The 24,301-nt window shown below is 37.2% G+C and overlaps 1 protein-coding gene across 4 annotated transcripts in view; it reads right to left on the reverse strand.

The window, feature by feature from the left end:
* The window catches only part of Senp6 (SUMO specific peptidase 6), a 99,286-nt gene that overhangs the window by 32,622 nt on the left and 42,363 nt on the right, over nucleotides 1-24,301 (reverse strand). For all 4 annotated transcript variants that reach the window (XM_042687073.1, XM_042687072.1, XM_042687074.1 and 1 more), the window contains 4 exons: nucleotides 20,978-21,048; nucleotides 14,382-14,527; nucleotides 8,762-9,146; nucleotides 3,044-3,273 (listed from right to left, as the gene is read on the reverse strand). In XM_042687073.1, the coding sequence (XP_042543007.1) occupies nucleotides 3,044-3,273; nucleotides 8,762-9,146; nucleotides 14,382-14,527; nucleotides 20,978-21,048 (832 nt within the window). The remainder of the gene's footprint in view (nucleotides 1-3,043; nucleotides 3,274-8,761; nucleotides 9,147-14,381; nucleotides 14,528-20,977; nucleotides 21,049-24,301) is intronic.

Consider the following 24,301-nt stretch of genomic DNA (forward strand, 5'->3'; position numbering starts at 1 on the left):
AAAACCGGAAGTGGCGCTGTAGCTCAAGTGGTAGAGCGCTCGCCTTGAGCTGAAGAGCTGAGGGACAGCACCCACGCCCAGAGTTCAAGCCCCACAACCAAAAAAACCCCAGCCTCCTGAGGTAGCTAGGATTACAGACGTAAGCCACCTGTGCCTGGCTTCCATCTTTTTTTAACGGTCTTACTGAAGAGTTCTAAAGGATTACTTTAAAAAAAATCTTTTGATTTATTTTTCAAGTGAGATTATTTAACTGAGTACTATATGTTAAGAGCTGCTCTAGCTGAATCCACAGTACACACCTTCCGATTGAGCATCACTGTAAAGACCACTGAATAGCATATGGTTCAGTTACTAATCTGAAAACTTACAACTAACAATTCTATATAGGAAAATTTATTATTGACTTAATTGAACTCTTTTATGCTGAACAACCTTCCCCAGTGGCAAGCTATCATTAACAAGTGTTTCTACAGTGAATTCCAAGAAAATGTCTATTTCTTCAAACACTAATCAAGATGAGACACTATCATATTTTTAAAAATTTTGGCAATCTAAACAGTTAACACCAAATCTTTTCAATTCATATTCACTATTTTGATTACTAACTTTGTTCAACTTTAGTCATACACTTTACTCACTTTTTAATGCTTTGCTTCTCTTTCTTGATTATTAAGAAATTAAAAATACAAGGGCTGGGGTTAGGGTTCAATGATAAAGCACTTGCCTAGCAAGCACCAAGCCCTGGGTTCGATCCCCAACACTAAGGGAAAAAAAACAAAAAAAAACATAAAAAAAAAATGTTAAAAATACATAAAAGAGTTGGGTACTGGTGACTCATGCTTATAAGTCTAGCTATACTCAGGAAACTGAGATCTGTAGGAATAAGGTTCTGGAGTGGTGGCTCAAGTGGTAGAGTGCCAGCTGAGTAAAAGAGCCAAGCGAGCAAGCTCAGCAAGTACAAAGCTGAATTCAAACACCAGTACTGGCAAAATAAACAACTAATTTTAAAATATAGATAAAAGACTAGCCTATAACTTTGTCATGTAGTTAATTCGCTATATTCCCCTACCTCATTTTGCATTTACTAATCTAATACTGTTTATAGTATTTTGTTAAAAACATTCATCTCTTAATTTCATAGTTTATTTGTGAGACCACCATTTTGAAAGGTATACTGGGCTTGAACTCAGGGCCTGGGCACTGTCCCTGAGCTTGTACTTTTTTTTTTTTGCTCAAGACCAGCATTTTACCACTTGAGTCACAGTGCCACTTACAGTTTTTTCTGTTTAGGTGATACTGAGGAATCGAACCTGGGGTTTCAGACATGCTAGGCAAGCACTCTACCCCAGGCCACATTCCCAAACCCTTAATGTACAAATTTTATAAAATGTTTTTATCCCTCAAAAAATTAGGAGAAGATATATGTCTCTTTCAGTATTCCCACTCAACGTTAAGTATATAAAATTCTAAAATTAATTCATTTAATTTTTATTTATTTTCAATGGTCAATGCGTCATCATACCATAACTTCCTCGGCCACATCTATATTAGTGGACAATTATTTTTGTCCGTACTATTTATCAACACACATTATGTTTGTATGCATACTCTTACATGCTAGGAAAGGGGAGGAATTCCACTGAGGACTCTAGGTAATTACTTGATCAAATAACTGGTAATTATTCTAGGCAATTAGTTGATTGAATAATTTAATCAATATATGGCATATATTTTAAAAATTAGTATACATTAATTCATACCCTTTCAAAAGTACTTTCTTTTCTATAAGCAAATTGGGAAAATGCATTTGATCTTTGTATTCTTGCCAGCAGTTCTAATTATTTTGTATTAATTGTGTAAGTCCATTTCATTCTTAACTTACACTTCCTTGCTGATCATATAGGACCTTCCTTACTTTGATAAAGTGGGCTGATGAGAATGTTCCTTGTGTATTTGTTTCCTTTAACCTTTATCTTTTTTTCCTGTTATTTTTCTCCTCTAAACTCTTAAAAGCATATAACTGATGACAGACAACATTGACATTTACATTATAAATATTCATCTTTAGATCTCTTTTATATTTACTGTTACATTTTCTGTGAATTGAAATTTTTATCTTGTAAGAAATAAAACAGACAGTAATCTCTCTGTACATCACCTTTATAACAATTAAAAAAGGAAATCTTGGAGCTGGGAAAGTGGCTCAGTGGTAGAGCGCTTGCCTTGCATGCCTGAGGCCCTGGGTTCGATTCCTCAGCACCACATAAGCAAAAAGAAAAAAAGCCAGAAGTGGCGCTGTGGCTCAAGTGGTAGAGCGCTAGCCTTGAGCTGAAGAGCTGAGGGACAGCGCCCAGGCCCAGAGTTCAGGCCTCACGACTGGACCCAAAAAAAAAAAAAAGGAAATCTTCAAAAGCAAAAAACCCTGCTTTATAGAAAAATACATACAAATTAAAAAATGACTTCTCCTGTCTACTAGATTTCACAAGAAATCTGTTTGTATATAGCTGAGCAACCCTTTGGGAAATCCTAACTTTGAGTGTTAGCATTAGGACAAAGTAGAAGACTTCATATAGGATCTGAAATGGTAAGTTCAGAGTCAGATACACTACAAATATTGTTCAAAATTATCTTGAGGATACCTGTATAATTTATACATCAAACATAAAGAGATTTCCTATGTATATTTTGGTCTCATTTCTGCATAGCTGGTTAGATTTATATTCAAATTACAAAATTTGAAAAAGAAATCTGAAATTCAAAACAGTTCCTGCCTCAAATATTCTGGACAAGAATATTCAACCTGTACTGTCACACTTTGCTGTAAGGCAAAGAATCTGTCACAAGTTTAATTCAAGTCTATTTAATTCAAGCTTATTGTTATAAGTAGTTAATAGTCTTCTAAAATAATCTTGTAAGTGGTATTTAAGCTCCAATGGGTAGATAATCCATATTTTTCTCCCCATTGACACTTCCAAATTGGCTTTCAAAAACAATTCATCCAAAAGAGTCTATCAAAAAACATGACAACAAAGATAAAGAGTACCTGGTCTTTCATTCTTGCTTTTCTTGGCAATGAAATTGTATTTAGCTCTGACTCTGCCGAAATGCTCCTTAGTTCATGCTCTGCTCTGCAGGTATTTGCATTTAGTGCTGCTTCCACTTTTCCAGTGGATGGAGCTGGGGAAGAACATGCTGAGTCAGCAGGTCGTGGGGATATGCTCTCTCTTCTCTTAGTCCTGTCACCGTCATCATCATCATCACTGGACAGAATGACTAATATTATAAAGAAAATTTTACATTAAGATCAGGTTCATAGTAATCTTCTATTCCATGAAGGTAGGAACTACACCTCCAGCCCTATTTGGCAACTTTTAAAATTTATTACAGGAATATGCAATTGGTGCTATAATTGTACAAATTCTATAATCACAACTATTAATGCAGCTACAGCAACAAGTTACAAAAATTAAACAAGTTACAAAAATTAAATGTTTATCAGCAAGTTTACTTTAGAACTTCAGAAAGTTTCAAGTATGGAAATTATTTACAAGCTGTTTTCAAAATGGCTTTTTCTTTTTTTCTTTTTTTTTTTGGTTGTGGGTCTTGAACTCTGGACCCGAGCACTGGTCCCTGAGCTCTTCAGCTCAAGGCTAAAGGCTAGTGCACTACCACTTGGGCCACAACGCCACTTCTGCTTTTCTGGTGGTTCACTGGAAATAGAGTCTCACAGGTGTTACTGCCTGGGCTGGCTTTGAACTGCGATCCTTAGATCTCAGCCTTCTGATTATCTAGGGTTACAGGCGTGAGCCACCAGCACCCAGCTTCAAAATGTATGTATTTTTAATATGAAACCTCCTATTACCACAAAACCACTGGCCAGTGCCAGTGACTCATGCCTGTAAACCTAGTTACTTTGAAGGCTGAGGACAGTGGGTCCAGTCAACTTGGACAGAAAGGTCCAAGAGACTCTATCTCCCCTGAGGGAAGCTAGTCACAGTGATGTGAGCCTATGATCCCTGTAATAGTGGGAAGCCAAAAAGTAGGCAGTTGTCAACTCAGGCTCATTTCTGACCCTGAAAAATTACCATATGAAGATAAATTACTCCTTCAACATATTACTGAACCTTATTATCTCTAAATAGTAATCTTCCAGAGCCACCCATACAATTCTTGATTGTAATTCCAACTTTCTTATTCTTACTTTTAAACATACACAATCTGACCATTTTACAACTATGCCATAATGTTCTTGTTTTTCTCTCTTTATGCTTCAGGCAGACAAGCTAGTATTTCTCAAAGATCATAGGTTTAGTTCTGCTTAGACTGCTTGTCCTTCAATATGCTACTTTGTTATCAAATATTAAATATCATATTGACTAACAATCCAACCTAAAGTAAGCATAAATGTACAGTACTCAATTGTATCAGCTGATTAAATATTTGGGTTTGTTTTCAATGTTTATTTTGCAAGAAAGCAGGGATAGATACAGTCTTGTACACTGCAGTATTTCAAACCTTGAGAAGGGTCTTGAAAAATTATGCTGTATGAATGTATAACAGTTCTCATTTTTAATATCCCACACATAAATGACAAGTTAATATTTACTGATTAATGTACATGTCCTAGAGCATCATACCCATTATGCTTCTAGTCTCTTTTTATTGTTGCCCAGTCTCAGGGGCAAATGCTGACCTTTATTTTTTGCAGAACTAGTTATATGTTGGCTTAATTTCTCTTCTGTATGCAATGTGAGAAGAGACAAGGGTAACTACTGCACAGTACTGCTGCAAAGAACAAATGATATATTTAAGATGCTTGGCACAGTACTGTGTGTGTGTTAGAGAGAGAGAGAGAGAGACAGAGAGAGAGATAGTTGCATGCACTCAACATTGCTTTTAAAAAATTCATGTACAATTTGTATTGGAAAAACCACATGGACAGCCAGGTACAGCTCAGGCCTTGTAATTCAAGCTACTCAGAAGGCTAAGATCTGAGAATCAATGGTTCAAAGCCATCTTGGGCAATTAAGTCCATGAGATTGTATCTTCAATTAATCACCAAAACAGTCAGAAGTGGAGCTATGGTTCCAGTGGTGGAATACTAGCCTTGAGCAAAACAAGCTCGGGAACAGCATACAAAAACCTCGAGTTGAAGCCCTAGGACCAGAACCCACCTCTGCCATCAATAAAAAAAATAATAAAGAGTTAACTTACATTCATTTATTTCATTATTTTTGTTGCTGTAATTTTTTGGGGGGAGGGGGCTGGTCATGGGGCTTGAACTCAAGACCTAGGCGCTGTCTCTTGAGCTTTTTCACTCTATCACTCTGAGTCAGTGCCACTTCTGGTTTTCTAGTAATTCATTGGAGAAAAGGATCTCACAAACTTTACTGCCCAGGCTGGCTGGCTGGCTTTGAACCAAGATCCTCAGATCTCAGCCTCCTGACCAGCTAGGATAACAGGTGTGAACCACTGGTGCCTGGTGCTGTTAACTTTTTATTGGCATACATTTCTGCCACAAGGAGGAATTTCACTGTGACATTTCAATTCACGTATACAATGTATTCCAATCAATCTTGCCCCCGAGTTCACCCTCTCCCTATCCTAAAACAATTTCAGTATGTTTAATTTTCTATATTCATATAAGCAATCTACTTCCACCATCCCCATCCTCTACCACCTCTTTGATAAACCAAACCTTCCCACTAGTGGTTCCTACCATAACAGCTCTACTCAGGATCTTTAGTTTCTCATTGAAAGGCTGGCTTAGTGATAATATCCAATAAGTGTCTATTAGGTAACTATTATACATACCTTACCAGTAGGAAAGATTCAAATACTGTTAAGTTTTTGATAATGCATCGATATACTTCTCAAGTGCTTCATATCTACACTTCCTTACAAAGTATCACAGCTGGGAACACAAAGTCTGAGTTCTTTTTGAAAAAATAATGTAAAATGCTGTATAGATTGAGATTTTTATATTAAACTGAATTATAATAGGATTTGATTTATATCTCTTATTCCCCTTTATTTTAACTGGTTTTCAGAATAATGCTTTGAAACTCTAAACAATGTCCCAAGGTAACAAATGAAAACCTTTTTTCCTATCTCTTTGAGAGGTGGGATGTATTATAACTAAAGTTTCTTTTTTTTAATACATCAGAACATTTCAATGACTAATAGTTTTAACTCTTTTTGCCACTCAAAAATCTCTCGAGGCTGGGAAGGTGGCTCAGTGGTAGAGCGCTTGCCTTGCATGCATGAGGCCCTGGGTTCGATTCCTCAGCACCACATAAGCAGAAAAAGCCAGAAGTGGCGCTGTGGCTCAAATGGTAGAGTGCTAGCCTTGAGCGCTGAGGGACAGCGCCCAGACCTAGAGTTCAAGTCCAGGACTGGCAAAAAACAAAAAACAAAACAAAACAAAAAAAATCTCTCATTTGTGGTTAGTGGCAGCTCTTCAACTTTAGCTCCTGTATACTTTTGACAAGTTCATAGAGCTTTACATTTTTTTTTAAATTATTACTTTCTCATATGATGATCTAGTGCTTCAGACTTGGAATAAGACATCTAAGGCTGGGTGCCAGTGGCTCACACCTGTAATCCCTAGCTACTTTGGAGGCTGAGATCTGAGGATTACAGTTCAAAGCCAGCCTGAGGAGGAAAGTCTGTAAGATTTTTTTTTTTTGGTCGGCCGTGGGGCTTGAACTCTGGGCCTGGGCACTGTCCCTCAGCTCTTCAGCTCAAGGCGAGCGCTCTACCACTTGAGCTACAGCGCCACTTCCGGTGTTTCTGGTGGTTATTGGAGATAGGAGTCTCACGGTCTCTCCTGCCCTGCCCGGGCTGGCTTTGAACCACAATCCTCAGATCTCAGCCTCCTGAGTAGCTAGGATTACAGGCGTGAGCCACCAGCGCCCGGCTTGTGAGACTCTTATCTCCAATAAAGGACTCAGAAAACTGGAAGTGGCGCTGTGGCTCAAGTGGTAGAGCGCTCACCTTGAGCTGAAGAGCTGAGGGAACGCCCAGGCCCAGAGTTCAAGCCCCATGACCAGGAAAAAAAAAAAAAAAAAGACATCTGAGCAACTGATTATTATTAGTAAAGAATAGCATTTTAAGATATGAATATGAAAACTATTGCTGTTCTTTTGTTTTTTAAGTCATTCATCTCTACACCAGGGTTTATTTATTGCTTCTCAGTATTTCTATGCATGAATATAGGAAATATGTCTTTCATATTTTGTATAGTAAATTCACACCATTATCTATAATTCAAGCTTAAAGACACAGGTCTTTTGCTTCTTTGATTTTATTTTTTGTGTTCCTTTTCTCTAACACTGAAAGATACAATAATGTAAGTACTCATTTGCTTTGTCAATGCTTTCAAAAATAACAATACTATTTAACAGACCTAGAATTCCTGTGTAGTTCTAGTTAACCTTAAATAAACATATCACATTAAGGATGTACAACCACAATACTTTAATCACTTGAAATAACTGTGTTCCCCCATTAACTAAATATGTAACCGGTTAACTTTTGTTATTAAAAACAAAGTTTTATTTTAAATTTTTTGTAGGGCCATGTGTAAGGGGGAGCTCCTGACTGCAATCCCAGCTACTATGAGCCAGAGTTTAAAAGATGGTAATTTAAGGCCAGCAAGTCTTCCCACCACTCCGCCCTTCAAAGTTAGCAACACTTTTGTCTCAAAGCCATATTATGGCTCATGTCTGTACCATCATGATGGAAAGGCCGAGAGCAAAAATGCAGTCTGAAGTTGGCCCTGGCAACAAATGTGACTCTGTGAAAAATAACTTAAGCAAAAAGGGTTAGAGCCATAGTGCAAGTGGGACTGCTCTTGCCTAAGAAAGCACAAGGTCCAATGAATAGGTAAAAATCACATTTTAAAGTTACATAAAATAATATGTATTCCTAAGGCTAAATTATTAAAGGTGTATTTTACAAAATCTTGTATCTATTCTTAATGCCTACATTGTCTGCTCCCTTTCAAATCAACTACTTTTTTCTATAGTTTTTGATAATCTACCTAAAAACCACATTCAGGCCTGGAGAAATGGCTCAAGTAGTAGAGGAACTTCCTAGTAAGCTCAAGGCCTCAAGTTCAAATCTCCTTATCACATACACAAAAATACACAAAGTAAGTAAAACCTGTATTTATTCTCTCACTACATATAATGTACAGCTGTGTCTATACCTAAGATCTAAAGTATACACTCTTCTTCTAGCTCTACAACTATGTACCTTGTAGTTCAATCAACCAGTCCCTAATTAACTTTTCCCTTTTAGAATGAACGTTTCTAGCATATCCAAAGACAAAAATAACTTTAGGGAAAGAAGGAAAGTGGTTAAACAACAACAAAAGCAAACCTGATTTTCACTGAGTCCTTGCTATATGTCAAATATAACATCAGGTCATACTTACTTGGCACTTATATACCGTTTTATCTATCTGCCCCAAAACACTATCAGAAGGAAATACATGCATTTATAATCAGACAGATTCACTATGCTAAAAGAGAAAGCTCAGCACTACTAGTACTTGGACCAACCCAGTTCTCTTTTACAAAGTCTGTTATTTTTTTTCCCAAGGATGTGGACATGTTTTAATCATGTACCTGTAAAGGATGTTATTTATTGGACACAAGATACCTAGTAACACCACATTTCTCAAGTATATATACATTCAAACTAAAAAATGTACATGAAGACATTGAATAAATGTATTATTTAAAAATATACTTACTTGGGTCATTTAGGTCAGACAAGCTTGTTTTTCTTTCTTTCAAATTTGTGGCTTTGGGTATTTTTGTCGGCAAAATGACTTTCCCATTAGCATGCAAATAATGATGTCTACTATCATCACGGTTCACAATAATATCAATTGGAATCTTTTCCATATTATTTCCATAAAATTTCTTGGTTGTTAATCCTGTGTTTTGTAACTTTTGTCCACCAGAATTCTGATGAATTGACGTTCTTAATAATGCTGCAGTAGAGTCATTTAATGTTACAGTTTGTCTGCAATTTCTTTGCAAATCATTATGAAAAATAATACCACAACTTTGGCATTTGGTCTGGTTTTCTTTTTCTTTTCCACATTTTGGGCAACATTCACGCTGTTCAGAAACCTTATGTTCCAAAAGAACAAAAGAAAGAAAATATTTTGGTATACTTTAGCATCAAAAAACTACTTCTAGAAGTCTCAAATATAAATCCTCTTTTCCCCATCATCACTATCACGAGGTCCTGATAACAACAATAGGCATGAGAATATGGGAGAGTTTCATGTCTATGTAGTACAACAGTAAGCTATATGTAAGCTAATCTATCTGTAAGAACTGGAGGGTAAGGAAGGTGAAAAACATTATTATAATTAATATATATTAACAAAGTGAATGACAGGAGAATAAACTCCGTTGGGGAGCTGGTACCAGTGGGAAAGGAGAGGGATAATAGAGATGGTAAATATGTATTTTATGTGCATATATGGAAATAAAACAATTTTGAACTCATTTTAAGAAAAGAGAGGGAGGAAGTGGCGCTGTGGCTCAAGCGGTAGAGTGCTCACCTTGAGCTGAAGAGCACGGGGACAGTGCCCAGGCCCAGAGATCTAGCCCCACCACCAACCAAAAAAAAAAAAAGAAAGAAAGGAGAGGGAGAAGAGAGAAGAACATAGGCAGTTGAGTTCAATGAGGTACATTACATATACAAAAAAAAGTCACAATAAAACCCCTCTTATAAAAGAATTATATGCTAGTTAAGAAAATCTTTTTTGAGGCGAGGAGGGGCACTGTCCCTCAGCTCTTCAGCTCAAGGCAAGCACTCTACCACTAAGCCACCTTCCCAGCCCCAAGAAAATCTTTAAAAAAGGAAAGAATTAAGAGAAGGCTGGGAGTGTACCTTAATGATAGAAAGCATAGAGAGCATGCGCAAGGCTCTGTGCTAGTTTCCAGTACTGCAAAAACTCTGAGGCTATGAGACCAAACTGTGACTGACTTCAATACTTTACTGTCTATAATAAAGGTATACAGAACATATACATACATACATACAAAATTTCATGAAAAAGCCAAGTCCCAGGTATTTACTTTCAAAAATTGACAGTGAAAAATAAAGGTATATCCCTATTACTGAAATCCCTAATATTAAGAAAAAATATGCCGGGTACCAGTGACTCACACCTGTAATCCTAGCTACTTGGGAGGCTGAGATCTGAGGAGCCAGCCCAGGCAAGAAAGTCCATAAGACTCTTATATCCAATAAAACACTAGAAAACCGGAAGTGGCGCTGTGGTTCAAGATATAGAGTGCTCCTCTTGAGCTGAAGAGCTGAAGGACAGCGCTCAGGCCGAGTTCAAGCCCCATGACCGACAAAAAGAAAAGAAAAAAAAGGAATCCTGAGCCTTGGCACATCATCTTTCAACAGCTAAGAACACTTGTCTTAGAACTGTTTGCAGCAACTACAGAGTCTTTATAACTAGAGATTAATAATTTCATAAGGCTGGAGATTTATTTCAAAGACAGAGTGCTTACAGAACATGTACAAGACCCTCCATGGCTTAGATTCCCCAGCACTCAAAATATAAAACAATAAATAAAAAGGAACCAAACCAAGAAAAACAAAAACCCTTAAGAATCTCCACATTGCACCCCCACCCCCCCAGCTCACTGTTTAGTGCCAGTCCTGGGATTGAACTCAGGGCCTAGATGCTGTCCTGAGCTTCTGTGATCAAGGCTCATGCTCTACTACTTGAGCTATAGCTCCACTTCCAATGCTGGTGGTTAACTGGAGATAAGTTTCACAGACTTCCTTGCCCCTAAGTAGCTAGGATTACAGGTGTGAGCCACTAGCACCAGGCTAGCCCTTAGAATTTAATACTGAATACTGCCTCAGGTAGTTTTACTGAAGAATATACAATGTATTTTTCATAAAATTTTTATTAAGGATAATTTCTTCTTAAAAATAAAAAGTAATTAAAATCTCATTCTTCCCTTTTGGTACATGGAAAATTTACAAAATTAAAAAACATCCAATTATAGGACTGAGGGGTATAGCTCAGTGATAAGGAGCTGGAACAGTAATTTAGCACTGAGAAAACAAAAACCAAACAAACAAAAACACTAAAGTACAAGTAAAGTTACTTGTTACATGCAAATACTCATCTATATACTTAAGAAGGAGCTCGTGTGATGGAACACTGAGATAACAATGTTGTTTTCTTAGAAGGAGTACATAGTGTGGACTTCCATTCACTATGAATGGGAAGATAAGCCATCTACTTTGCTCACAATCAAAAATGCCATAGAAGCTGGCTACAGTTCTTTATCTCCACTAAGAAAAATAATAAGAACTGTCCTGGAACTAAAGTAAAATAAGAAGTTAGCTTTACTTGGGAAACTTTTGAAAATTCTGAGGTATTCAGCTAGTAACCCAGGAGACAAAAACTACTGAGGAAAAGTTTCCCTCCCTTTTTCCTCCTTCCTTATCTGGACCTAGCAGAAGATGCCAAGAGAGCCTGAGCTGAGCTTCAGCTGGCAAGACAAGAGACTGATCACACAAAGAAAAACTGAGTAAATAACAAAACACATGAAGAGGGAGTCAAGTTTCTCATTGATGAAGTTACTATCATGCAAAATGGGAAAAGCTAAAATAAACACTGTAATATTAGACTAGCATTAAAGTAACCAGTGTGAAATAATTTTAATACATATAACATTAATTCACATACTAAACGATATAAAACACAAACGATTATTTCCTAGTCCTGTCTACAGAGAAGAACTACTGTCAGACACAATATATATGAACATAACTAATAACTAATGCCTGCATACTTTTCCTTCTACTTCAAGGAACAAAGTTCCTTGGGGAAACTGATGACTGTAGAGCTGAAACAGAGAAAACAAAAGCCTAGACCTCCTTGTTATCTCAAACAGTAAAGAATACTCAAAGAATAATGGGTATACTCAGAAGGCTGAGATCTGAGGATGGAAGCCAGCCAAGTGCCAGCCAAGTAGGACATACTTGAGACTCTAATCTTCAATTAACCACCTAAAAAACAGAAGTGGGGCTGTGGTTCAAAGTGATAGAGTGCTAGCCTTGAACAAAAAAGGTCAGAAACAGTGTCCAGGCCTTGAATTCAAGCCCCATGACAGACCAACCAACCAACCAACCAAAAACAAAACAAAACAAAACAAAACAAAACAAAAAAAAAGCCACCAAAGAGTACAAATTAAAATAGCTGGAGGTTTGGCTTTTAGTATAGCACCATCCTAATATAAGCATGAGGCCATGAATGCAAACCTCAGTACCACTACTACTCACAAAAACCTAAACTGATAAACACCAGAAAGTCAAAATAATTCTTTTGAGTGAAGTAGAATCCTGTGTTTCCTTAAGGGAGGAACACAGAGGATCTATGTTTATGTGCCTCTGATCATATAAAATTGAAATTAACTCTAGGAAATGGAAACAAGGAAAAAAAAAAAAACTGTGTTCCCATGTCAACATAAATAGGTAAGATGAAAAAATGGCCTGAATTTTAATAATAAAATGAGTACGGGGCTAAAGTATATCTAATTGGTAGAGTACAATCACAGCATGGAGCAGACTACAGGTAAAATCCCTAAAGCCAAGGGGTGGGGGTGGGGGGCGTGGAGAAGAGGAGAAAGGGAAAAAGAAGGAGAGAGAAAGAGGGGAAGAGAGAGAGGGAAGGAGGGAAGGGAAAGGAGAGAGAGGGAGGGAGGGAAGGAAGAAGGAAGGGAGGGAGGGAGGGAGGGAGGGAGGGAGGAAGGGGTACGGAAACTCATTAACTTTACAGTATAGATATTTAGGAAACAACTAGAGTTGAAATATCACTGATATGAAAACAGGTATCATGACTCCTGATATGTTATGTACAATGAGAAATCAGTTTCATATTTATAAGATTATGTCTTTGTTGCCTTGTATGTCCCTCCCCCATGGTATAACCCCTGCTTTCACTATATATGATGTTGGTATATATGAAGGGGAAGGGAAAAAACAAATTGATAAAACAGGGATACAGGAGGACCTATTGCAATAATGACATGTACAAGTCGTTATGTCGAAAAACGAACTTTACAACTTTGGTGGGGGGATGGGGGAGCAAAAGGATGGGAAGGGGAAACAAAGCAGGAGGCTACAATGCTTAGTAAGAAATGTGCTCATTATCTTACCCATGTAATTGTAACCCCTATATACAGTATTTTCACAATAAAAATATATTTAAAAAAAAGAAATCAGTTTCATTTCTGAAGAATTCTTGGGAAAAAAGTATTAAGAAGCAACATCAATGGGGCTGGGAAGTTGGCTCAGTGGTAGAGCGCTTGCCTTGTATGCCTGAGGCCCTGGGTTCAATTCCTCAGCACCACATAAGCAAAAAGAAATAAGCCGGAAGTGGCGCTGTGACTCAAGTGGTTGAGCGCTAGCCTTGAGCTGAAGAGCTGAGAGACAGCGCCCAGGCCCAGAGTTCAGGCCCCACAACCGGACCCCCCCCCCCCCCCAAAAAAGAAGCAACATCAAATAAACCCAATTTGAGATATACAAAGTAAATAACCTGTACTCCACACAAACACTGAAGTCATGAAAGACAAAATTTACTGGAATTATTCAAAATTAAAAGCATCTATGCAGAAATAGATTCTTTAGGTAAAATATGAAATGGTTATGGAATAGATAGTAAGTTTGAGTCACTGTTTTCTAATTTTGAGACTTGTACTCTGGTTATATGAAAGCCATCCCACTTAAAAGAAAAAAAAAAAAAAAAAAGGAAGCTGGGCGCCAGTGGCTCATGCCTATCATCCTAGCTACTTAGGAAGCTGAGATCTGAGGATTGCAGTTCAAAGCCAGCCAGGGCAAGAAAGTCTGTGACTCTTATCTCCAATTAACTGTTAGAAAACCAGAAGTGGTGCTGTGACTCATGTGGCAGAACACAAGCCTTGAGCTAAAGAGCTCAGGGACAGCACCCAGGCCCAGAGTTCAAGCCCCATGACTGACAAGACAAAAAAAAAAAAAAAAAGGAAACATTGGATATCATGCCTGTAATTTCCACTCAAATGTATGTATCATAGGGGAAAAGGGTAAGGGAAGGTAGAGGAATAAAAAAATACAAAAAACTGGGGAATTTGTGCAAATAATATAGATAGTTGGTCTACTCCCCTCCCCCCCAACTTCAGCCATTATCTGTGATGTGTGTCAGGTCTGTACTAACAGGTTTGCCTATTTCACTTTTCTAGGTTTCTTATGATTCTATGACTTAAGATCACCTAGAATTTAATGAGTAACACAATATTAACAAAAATACTATGTGACCAGTAACAAAGAATAATTTCTCTACCCACCTCTAAATGGGTTAAACATTTTTTTGAAGCAGGAGGCAGAGGAGAAGTAGGCTGATATGCACTACAGTGTCGTTTCTGTTGTACTTTCCTCTTAATTTCAGGCTCTACTTGTGATTCAGACTCTTCTGTTTTCTTCATTATACATTCTGAAACAGAGAAAAAATAACAGTACTGAAAAAATGTACATTTGCAAACATTATGTTTTAGCTAAAATAAACCAGTGTTTTAACATATACAATAAAGAGCAATCAGAACTTTGATTACTTTGTAAAGAGAAATGTATCAGCTTGGTCTGTGCTACTAAGGCAGAAGCAGTACTTAGCAATAAACACAGATTTATCTGTGGCAAGCATCCTATTACTTGGTTATATATACTCCCCGACCTTGTGACCCTGCAATTCTAACACATATCTTTCCGTGATTCTAGTAACTAAATGTCTAATTAAACTCCAATTTTTGGCATGAAAGACATGATAATATTCTTGCCTTACTTCTAAACGTTACTTCAAAAAGGTGAATTTCTCCACAGTGTTTTCTCTTTACCCAGTTAAATACAACATGTGCTGTTTTCTTTACAAGCAAAACCTACTCAATCTACCTTATGAATTGAAATTCTTCTTTGCTAAAATACTCTGTCTCACCCTAGGTAACTAAGCAGTACTTCAGTGTCTACAGCACTTTATATTTCAAGTAGCACTCATTCATAATCTAATACTTGTTCATACTCATGTTTCCTCCAGCTTTAAAAGAGCAGAAATCATAATTTAGTCATCACTTTTCACCTAGAAACGGTACAAGGTAGGAAACAAAAAAGTGCTTCCTGGATTAAAGAATCACTCAAAGACAAAATGATGTGACATATTTTTAAAGATGAAATTACAAGGGTACATGCAGGAGGACAGCTGACGCTTCTATGTCATCTCTGAAAGTGACTTAACTATTACCACACACAGAGCTAGAACCTTTTAACTTCGAGCAAGAAAGAAACTAAATGATGATCTCTTTTTTCTTCTTTTTTATCCCTTTCCAAGATTTTATAATTGAGGTGTCAGAGAAGAATCTACAGCTTCTGGATGTTTCTATATTTCTATAGTTTATTCTGTATTTTATCATTTTATCATTCCTATATTTCTATAGAGGCTAACTTATTTGTTGACTGAGTGGATATATAAAAAGATCGTCCACAGGGCTGGGAAGGTGGCTCAGTGGTAGAGCGCTTGCCTTGCATGCCTGAGGCCCTGGGTTCAATTCCTCAGCACCACATAAGCAAAACAGAAAAAGCTGGAAGTGGCGCTGTGGCTCAAGTGGTAGAGCGCTAGCCTTGAGCTGAAGAGCTGAGGGACAGTGCCCAGGCCCAGAGTTCAGGCCCCACAACCGGACCGCCCCCCCTCCCCCCCAAAAAAGATCGTCCACATAAAAGATTACTAAAGAGCTATATAGTAACACACTATAAGTTTACAAATGAGGAACAGAACATTTTAGATTTCAGAAAATAACAGTCATCTAAATTATAACCTATTACCTATAAAACTGAATTTGCAGCAAACCAGTCTTAAAATATGGCTACCTAAGCAGGGCACAGTGCTGTGTGCTTATACTCTCAGCTACTTGGGAAGCTGAGGCAGGAAGACTGAAGGAGCCTAGGAATTCAAGTCAAGCCTGGGCTCTCTTTCCTATCCCACTTCCTGTTTGTTTGGTCTTACAAAATTCAATTATGTACAGAAAGAAAAGCCTTTTCCTTACCACAACTTTTTACTAAACCTTTTAGAAACAAAGAATCTATGTAGGGCTGGGAAGGTGGCTCAGTTGTAGAGTGCTTGCCTTGCATGCATGAGGCCCTGGGTTAGATTCCTCAGCACCACATAAGCAGAAAAAGCCAGAAGTGGTGCTGTGGCTTTAAAACAAGCAACATGGACATTTTTAAACTAGTCTCCTAAGACTGGTTCCTAGATCCCTTACAAATAGTAAAATATACAAATGCTGAAGTCACTTTCATGAGATAGTATAGTAGCACACAATCTGTGCAATTCCTCCCATATAAATGAAATCACCTCAAGATTACATATAAAGGCTAATATATTGTAAAGATGAATCACAAGTTATTCTGTTGTTTAAAAACAACAAAAAGCCCTCCATGCTTAGTACAAATTTAATTTTTACTTTTTTAATTTATCTAACCCATAATTGGCCAAATCTGATGTAAAATATAATGTAGGCTAAGGCTGGTGGCTCATGCCTGTAATCTTAGCTACTCAGGAAGTTGAAATGTGAGGATTGCTGTTCAATGTCAGCCCAACTACCTATCAAAAAGCAAGAACTGGAGTTGTTCAAACCCCCAGAACTGCACAAGTGCGAGCACGCGCACGCAAATGCACGCACGCACACACGCACGCACACACGCACACACGCACGCGCGCACGCACACACGCACGCGCACACACACACACACACACACACGCACGACTTGTATCTAAAATGATGCTTAGCAATTTAGAAGCTTTTTTTTTTTTAACCACAAAAGGAGATACTGGGATGATAAGCACAGATGTGACTACATTCTAAAAATTCATATTAAATGTATCTTAAATTCAAAATAAATAGGGCAGCAACAAAGAAACATACCTTGGATGATACAAAAGGCAGATTTCTCTTCATTTGTGTGTGTGTGTGCCTATCCTAGGGGTTGAGCTTTTATGCTCAAAACTAGTGTTCTAGTTCTACCACCTGAACCCCAGAGCTCCACTCGTGTAGGTTTTTTTTTTTGTCAGTTGTGGGGCTTGAACTCTAAGCCTCTTTGTGTTCAAGGTTAGAGCTCTACCACTTGAGCCACAGGGCTACTTCCAGTTTCTGAGTGTTAATTGGAGATAAGAGTATCTGGGTCACTTTCTGCCCTGACTGGCTTTGAACTATGATCCTTAGATCTCAGCCTCCCAGTAGCTAGGATTACAGGCATGAGCCACCAGCACCTGGCTGCAGATTTTTTTCTTTTTCCTGTCAGTTGTAGGGCTTGAACTTCTGGGCCTGGGAGCTGTCCTTCAGCTCTTCAGCTCAAGACTAGCATTCTACCACTTGAGCCACAGCATCACTTCCAGTTTTCTGGGGATTAAGAGGCATTAAGAGTCTCACAGACATTCCTGCCCTGGCCGGCTCTGAACCATGATCGATCCTCAGATCTCAACTTCCTGAGTAGCTAGGATTACAACAGGTGTGAGCCACCAGCAACCGGCTAAATTGTTACACTTTTTAAAACATTTTTTTAGGGGGCTGAGAAGGTGGCTCAGTGGTAGAGTACTTGCCTTGCATGCATGAGGCCCTGGGTTCTATTCCTCAGCACCACATAAGCAAAAAGAAAAAAAAGCCGGAAGTGGCGCTGTGGCTCAAGTGGTAGAGCGCTAGCCTTGAGCTGAAGAGCTGAGGGACAGTGCCCAGGCCCAGAGTTCAGGCCCCACAACCCGACCCCTCCCCCCCCCCAAATTTTTTTTAGCCAGGTGCTGGTGGCTCACGCCTGTAATCCTAGCTACTCAGGAGGCTGAGATCTGAGGATCTCGGTTCAAAGCCAGCCCCAGCAGTCCGCGAGACTCTTATCTCCAATAAGCCACTAGAAAACTGGAAGTGACACTGTGGCTCAAGCAGTAGAGCGATCACCTTGAGCTGAAGAGCACAGGGACAGCGGCGCCCAATCCGAGTTCAAGCCCCACGACCAACAAAAAAAAAAAAAAATAATTTTTTTTTGGTTAGTCATAAGGCTTGAACTCAGGGCCTGGGCACTGTCTCTGAGCTCTTTTGCTCAACTCGTGCTCTACCGCTTAGAGCCACAGCACCATTTTTGCAAATTTCTTTTTAAGACAAAATTTTTCCAAGAGTTAGGTCAGGAATTGTGATCAAAGATCTCTAAAGGAAACTTAGTCAAATGTAATCTTCAGTTAACAACACACACAGTATTAGTTTAGTATTGCTGTTCATCCTACATACAAGCACCTACCTAACATAACAGGAGCTGAAAACAGCTCTGCTGTCCTCTAATGTAATTAAACAAACAGGCCAGCATCTCAATGTAGCACTCTTCTTCTCAAAATAAAAAGTTTACATCTTAAATATCAATATCCCTCTCCTGAGTTTACAAAAATTGTCCCATGAAGCCACAAGTCCACATATAATCAAATAAAATGATCAGAATAGAAAATTACCACTAAACACACACCAAGGAATTGTGCCAGTGTGGTCCACCAAGGCCGTATTCAAATCAGTAGGTCAAAGTCCAAGGAAAAACAGGAGTCTCAAAGTCTCTAAGAACTTTATCAACTACTACAGGAGAAACAGTCATTTACAGTGAAGATACCTAAATAGAAACTACCTTAAACCAAGTGATCATCTGGTTGTCACCAACCAGATCAACATTAGATAACAGGTGATACACTGAAAAGGGCATAATTTTTGTGATTCTTGCCAAAACTTCATATACTCAATTGCATTTAATATCACCTGGGGTAGAATGTGGATCTAGTTATAGAATGACTGCCTAGAAACCTCACAGCCACAATTTCCAACCCCACACATTCAAAGTCATTAACCTAAAACTGAGAAACATTACACAAAGCTAACTATATGTATGAGTCCTCATCTTCAAAATTGTCAAGGAAGAGCTTGGTGCAAGTAGCTCATTCCTGTAATAATAGTTACTCAGGTGGCTGAGATCTGAGGATTATGGCTTACAAATTTTTAAGAACACAGCCCTGGGCAGGAAGTTTGAGAGACTCTTTATCTCCAATAAACTAACAAAAAGGCTGGAAGTGAAGTTTTGACTTAAATGATAAAGAGCTAGCTAGCCTTGAGCACAAAGCTCAGATATAGCACCCCCACCTCACAAAAAACAAAGGTCAAGGAAACTAATAAAACATGACAATTAATTGCAATGTGGGAAGGGCATTACTGAAGAATTGGTGAATTTGAACAAAGCCACTAAAGTGAGAATCTTCTGATTCCCAATTTCTTAGTTTTGATAAAGGTCCTATGATTAGGAAGATGTTAATTATGAAAAGCTGGATGGGGCTCAGGGCATCAGCCAACGAATAAAAATGTCAGAGAGCCAGTTTGAGTCCTGGTTTTAGATATAAAATAAAGTTAACAGCAAAAAAAGAAAAATTATTCCTAACAACTTAATTAATGTTACTGGGGAAAAAAAAGTTTCTATCAGGGGCTTGGGGACTAGCTCAAATGGTAAAAATGGTGTTCAACCTCCAATACCACAAAAAAAAAAGTTACTTTTTTTAGATGCTGACATCTAAAGCCATAATCAATGGCATAATCAATGGACCAACAGATCACTTAACCTGTCTGAAATGAAATTGTTAAATGGAAACACAGAATAAGCAATGTATTGCAAAGTGCAATAATTCACAAACGTAACAACTAAAGGTTAAAGGGAAAAGATAAAAACAGGCTTGGAAAAATCCTCTTTATAAAACAGAGGTTATATTCAAGGCACATAGAAAAGATATTCACCCAATGTAAAAAAGAATGAAAGTTTCACATTAACTCTTGGCTATCAAGAAAATCTATATGTTTAAAATAATTGAAGAGTTCAGAACTGAAAGCCAACACAAGTTTGCTTTTTTTTTTTTGGTCAGTCATGGGGCCCAAACTCTGGGCCTGCGCGCTGTCCCTCAGCCCTTCAGCTCAAGGCTAGCGCTCTACCACTTGAGCCACAGCGCCACTTTGGTTTTTTTTCTTTTTGTTTATGTGGTGCTGAGGAATTGAACCCAGGGCCTCAGGCATGCAAGGCAAACACTCTACCACTGAGCCACCTTCCCAGCCCTCATCACAACTTTAAAAACAAGGAAAGACAACTGTTAAGAATCACTATTTTCAGCTGGGCACAATGGTGCACAGTGGCATTTGCCTATTGTCTCAGGTATTTAGGAAGCCTAGGCAAGAGAATTGTGAGTTCAAGGCCAGCCTCCAACACTGTGAAACACATCTCAAAAAAAAAACTGTGATTTCAAATAGTAAAAGTAAATGTTACTTCCTCATATTTTATTTTTGCATTAAAATACAAGACAATACAGCCTAATATTATAGCTCATCTACAGTTAACCTTTGGATTTCTTAAAAAGGAATACAATGAAAGATTTCCAACTATTTTCAGTTGACTGTGCAACCATCTTGCTATCAAAGTCAAAATTTTAATTCTAATTACAAAAATCTTAATTTCTAATTACAATTTTTTCTGTATATTTCTATTACTCCTGTGAATGTTCTACAGTCAGAGTTGTATTTTGTATTTTTCATGCAGCAATTCAAAATATTTCACAGGTGACACATAAAATTTCACACTTAATTCAGGTGGACCTGTTGCAACAATGAGAAGTACAAAATGTCATGTCAAAAACGAGCTTTACAATGTCGGTGTGGGGCGGAGGGGGGGAAGGATTGGGAGGGGGGAGGCTGGGAAGGGAGGTGAAGTGTAAACAAAGGAGGAGGCTGCAATGCTTGGTAAGAAATGTATGCATTATCCTGCCCATGTAATTGTAACCCCTCTGTACAGTATGGTCTCAAATAAAATAAAATTAAATTAAAAAAAAAAATTTCACACTTACCAACACTTTGGGGCCGACTTATCCTTATAGCATTAATTTCAGCTTTTTGGACATGAGGTGGATATTCCTTCCTATAAAAGGAAATTTATAGTTTTACTCAAATAGGAAATATACTTTTCAAAATGTTATGTTAAGGGGATACTTAAAATACATGGATACATGGATTGAAAGTAATCTAGCTTCACTGTCATATAGAAAGTAACACTATAAAATATTAAAACTATGTTATGTAAATATACTAAGTAAAGCTAGAGGCACTGTAAAATCTCTAAAAAGTACTGACTATCTCACTTAAAATCAATCCCCCAGATGTCAATACAGGCAGATTGTTGAATAAGTATTTGATACATTGAAATTAGTGTCCTTTCAAAGTAATCAGTTCAATTAAATTTAATGATCTTTATTTTTAGAGATTCATGTCTCACTACAGCCTCAAACTCCTGAACTCAAGCAATCCTCTTGCCTCAGCTTCCCAACTAAGTGGAACTACAGACCCTAGATATATCTAGCTTTCAAAATAATCACTTTAGAAAGTGCTATATATCTCTCAAATGTACAAACCTGTACAATTTTTCTAAAACTCACCTTTAAGAAAAACATTAAAAGTCATACATTTTGGATAAGGAATTACACACTACAATATTGTTAAATTTGTCCAGTTTACTATAAATGTCTTTAGTTTTAGAAACAAATCAATTAAGAAACGTTAAGTAAAAACACTGATCTTGAGAACAATGACAAAAATCACTAAAACAAAATGCCATGTATAAAATTAGCAACTGTGGAACAAGTATTTTAGTTGTAATATGACATTATGAGAGGGAAATAAGTACACCTGCCTTAAATATTAACCTACTTTCACAGGTTTTTAAAATTTTTGACACAATTACTATACACCAAAGGTGGCCTTGAACTTGAGATCCTCCTACCTAAGCCTATCAGATGTTGGGATTCTATGCATGCATCACTAGATGCAGCCCAGCATACAACCAATTTAAATAATAATCCTTGTAATACGTGAAACAGAAATCCTGTAACTAGCTGTGGGACAGTATACAATAAAGTATATAATAAACTACAGGAGTTACCATACTTAACATACTTTCTGACTGTTAATAAGATCTACTAATACTAGACCTCTGTAATCAGGTGATTAAAAAGAGGCTACCCTATTATTTATAAATCAATTCACACTGGTGATCAATATTTTCAGGGCATATTCCTACATTGTGAAACTCAAAAGCACTTAAAATGAAAACAAAATATAACAATGACACAGCTGGGAATATAGGCCAAGTGGTAGAGCACCTGCCTTAAAAACACAAGACCGTAAGCTCAAACTCCAGTACCACCAAAAAATGAGAAAGAAAAAACAAAGAAACAAATAAAAGGCTATTAAGAGTGATGATCATGGTCTATCTGTAACAGCAGTTAGCAAACATTTGAGTTGATGTGCCAGGTACAGTTCCAAGTGCTTTGTATCTATTATCTATTTGTTCTTTTATTCCAAATGATGTTATAAAGTATTTGATGATGAGGCACAATAAAAACAATTAACTTGTCCATAGTAATAAAATTATTAAATGTCAATGCCAGAAACAGAATCCTGGCATACTGTACCAGTGTTGATGAGGTGAGCAACATCTGGTACAAGTGAGCAATTTCCACCCTGCCAAGATCTGAAGATTTACAAGGGTGCACGTTATAATGCTGAGAATGTGTCATGTTGTCATGGGAGTAATGATGCTCTAAAAAAGGAAACATGCTTTCAGTTTTTAACTATACTGTATTAGGACTAAAACAAAGTACATATTCTTATAGTCTTCCCATTGTCCACTGAAGAATTACATACATATAATGCAATACTTTTGTTTAAATCAAATAATTGCTTTACAAACCCTAATTTTTATAACTCTATATTCTGGAAAAAATGTCCAACTTTGTACACAGAAATTGAATCTGATATAAACAAAATATTACCAATGTGAACACAATATCAACTGTCTTGCACATTCTTAAAATGTGGACAACGAAACAAGGAAAGCAATTCTTTGACACAGAATGACACAAGGTCTGGAAATAAAAGATTTCTATTTTGTTATAGACCATGATAGACAATTTGCTCCATGAAAGTTAGAATGTGTTTGTGACTTTAACTAAGCATCACTATCCCACAATACTGTGAAATTTGGGAAATTATGTAACCACTTAATCACAATAAAAAATTTGGGGAAAAAAAAGATTTCTATTTTTATTTCAAACTTGCTAATTACTTACACTGGGGCAAGCCAAAAGCACTGGATTATTCAGTAAAAATAACTGATATAAATAATCTGAAATAGTAAATCATATTTGCATGCACAGTGATTAATTAAAATAAACTACAATGAACTATGTTATTTCCAGTTTGACACAGTACACTGAGCCATACATTGCTAATAAGGATCAACACAGTGAAAACATCACATGATATCCATAATCTTATCGTGTACTGAAATATTAATGTAATATCAATAATTATGTAACAATAGTATTAATAATTATGTAAATCTGTCCCTATTTTCAGGCTTTACAGCCAGTTTTCCTGTTCTTTCATAAAAATAGAAAAAAATTAAGTGTTGTTTTAAAACCATGAACCAATAAATGGGCAAGAAAAAATTAGTATACACATAAGCATTATTAAGTTATAAATAATGAAATTATATCACTTGCAAGAAAATAGGTAGAACTAGAGATTATGTTAAACAAAATAAGCCAGGCTAAGAAAGTCAAATATCGCATGTTCTAATTTGCACAATCTAGTCCTAAAAAAAACTGTCAAGAATGTGAAATAGATGGGTGGATGCAAGCAGGATGGGGAAGGGCAAAGAACAAGGTAAAGGTAGGAAAATATTGTCAAGGATTCTACATACATGAAGATAAAATAAAACCTAGTGAAATTCTTCCCGAAGGTGGGGAGGATAATGGAGAGTTGGAGGGGATGGGCTTAATTGGGATACACAGTAAGCACTTAGGGAAACATCAAATGGAATTCCTATGTACAACTAATACCTGCCATTAAAAAATTTAAAAAAGACACAACAAACAAAATACAGAAAGTATACCTTCACTTTAAAGCAAGAACATAGGACTTTTACTATAACTTGATGTATATGATTTATAAAAGAATTAACTTTCTAGTCATAAACTATCTTATCTCTAAAATATTGTTTTCTTTTGCTTTTGGAGACAAGAGCTAGCCATGACTATTTAATCCTTTGCCTCAGTTTCCCTTCAGTCAATACTACAGACAGATGTGTACAACAACACCTGGCCTAAAATACA

Source organism: Dipodomys spectabilis, unplaced genomic scaffold, assembly GCF_019054845.1.
Source record: "Dipodomys spectabilis isolate Male_0828 unplaced genomic scaffold, ASM1905484v1 ptg000102l, whole genome shotgun sequence".
Lineage (NCBI taxonomy): Eukaryota > Metazoa > Chordata > Mammalia > Rodentia > Heteromyidae > Dipodomys > Dipodomys spectabilis.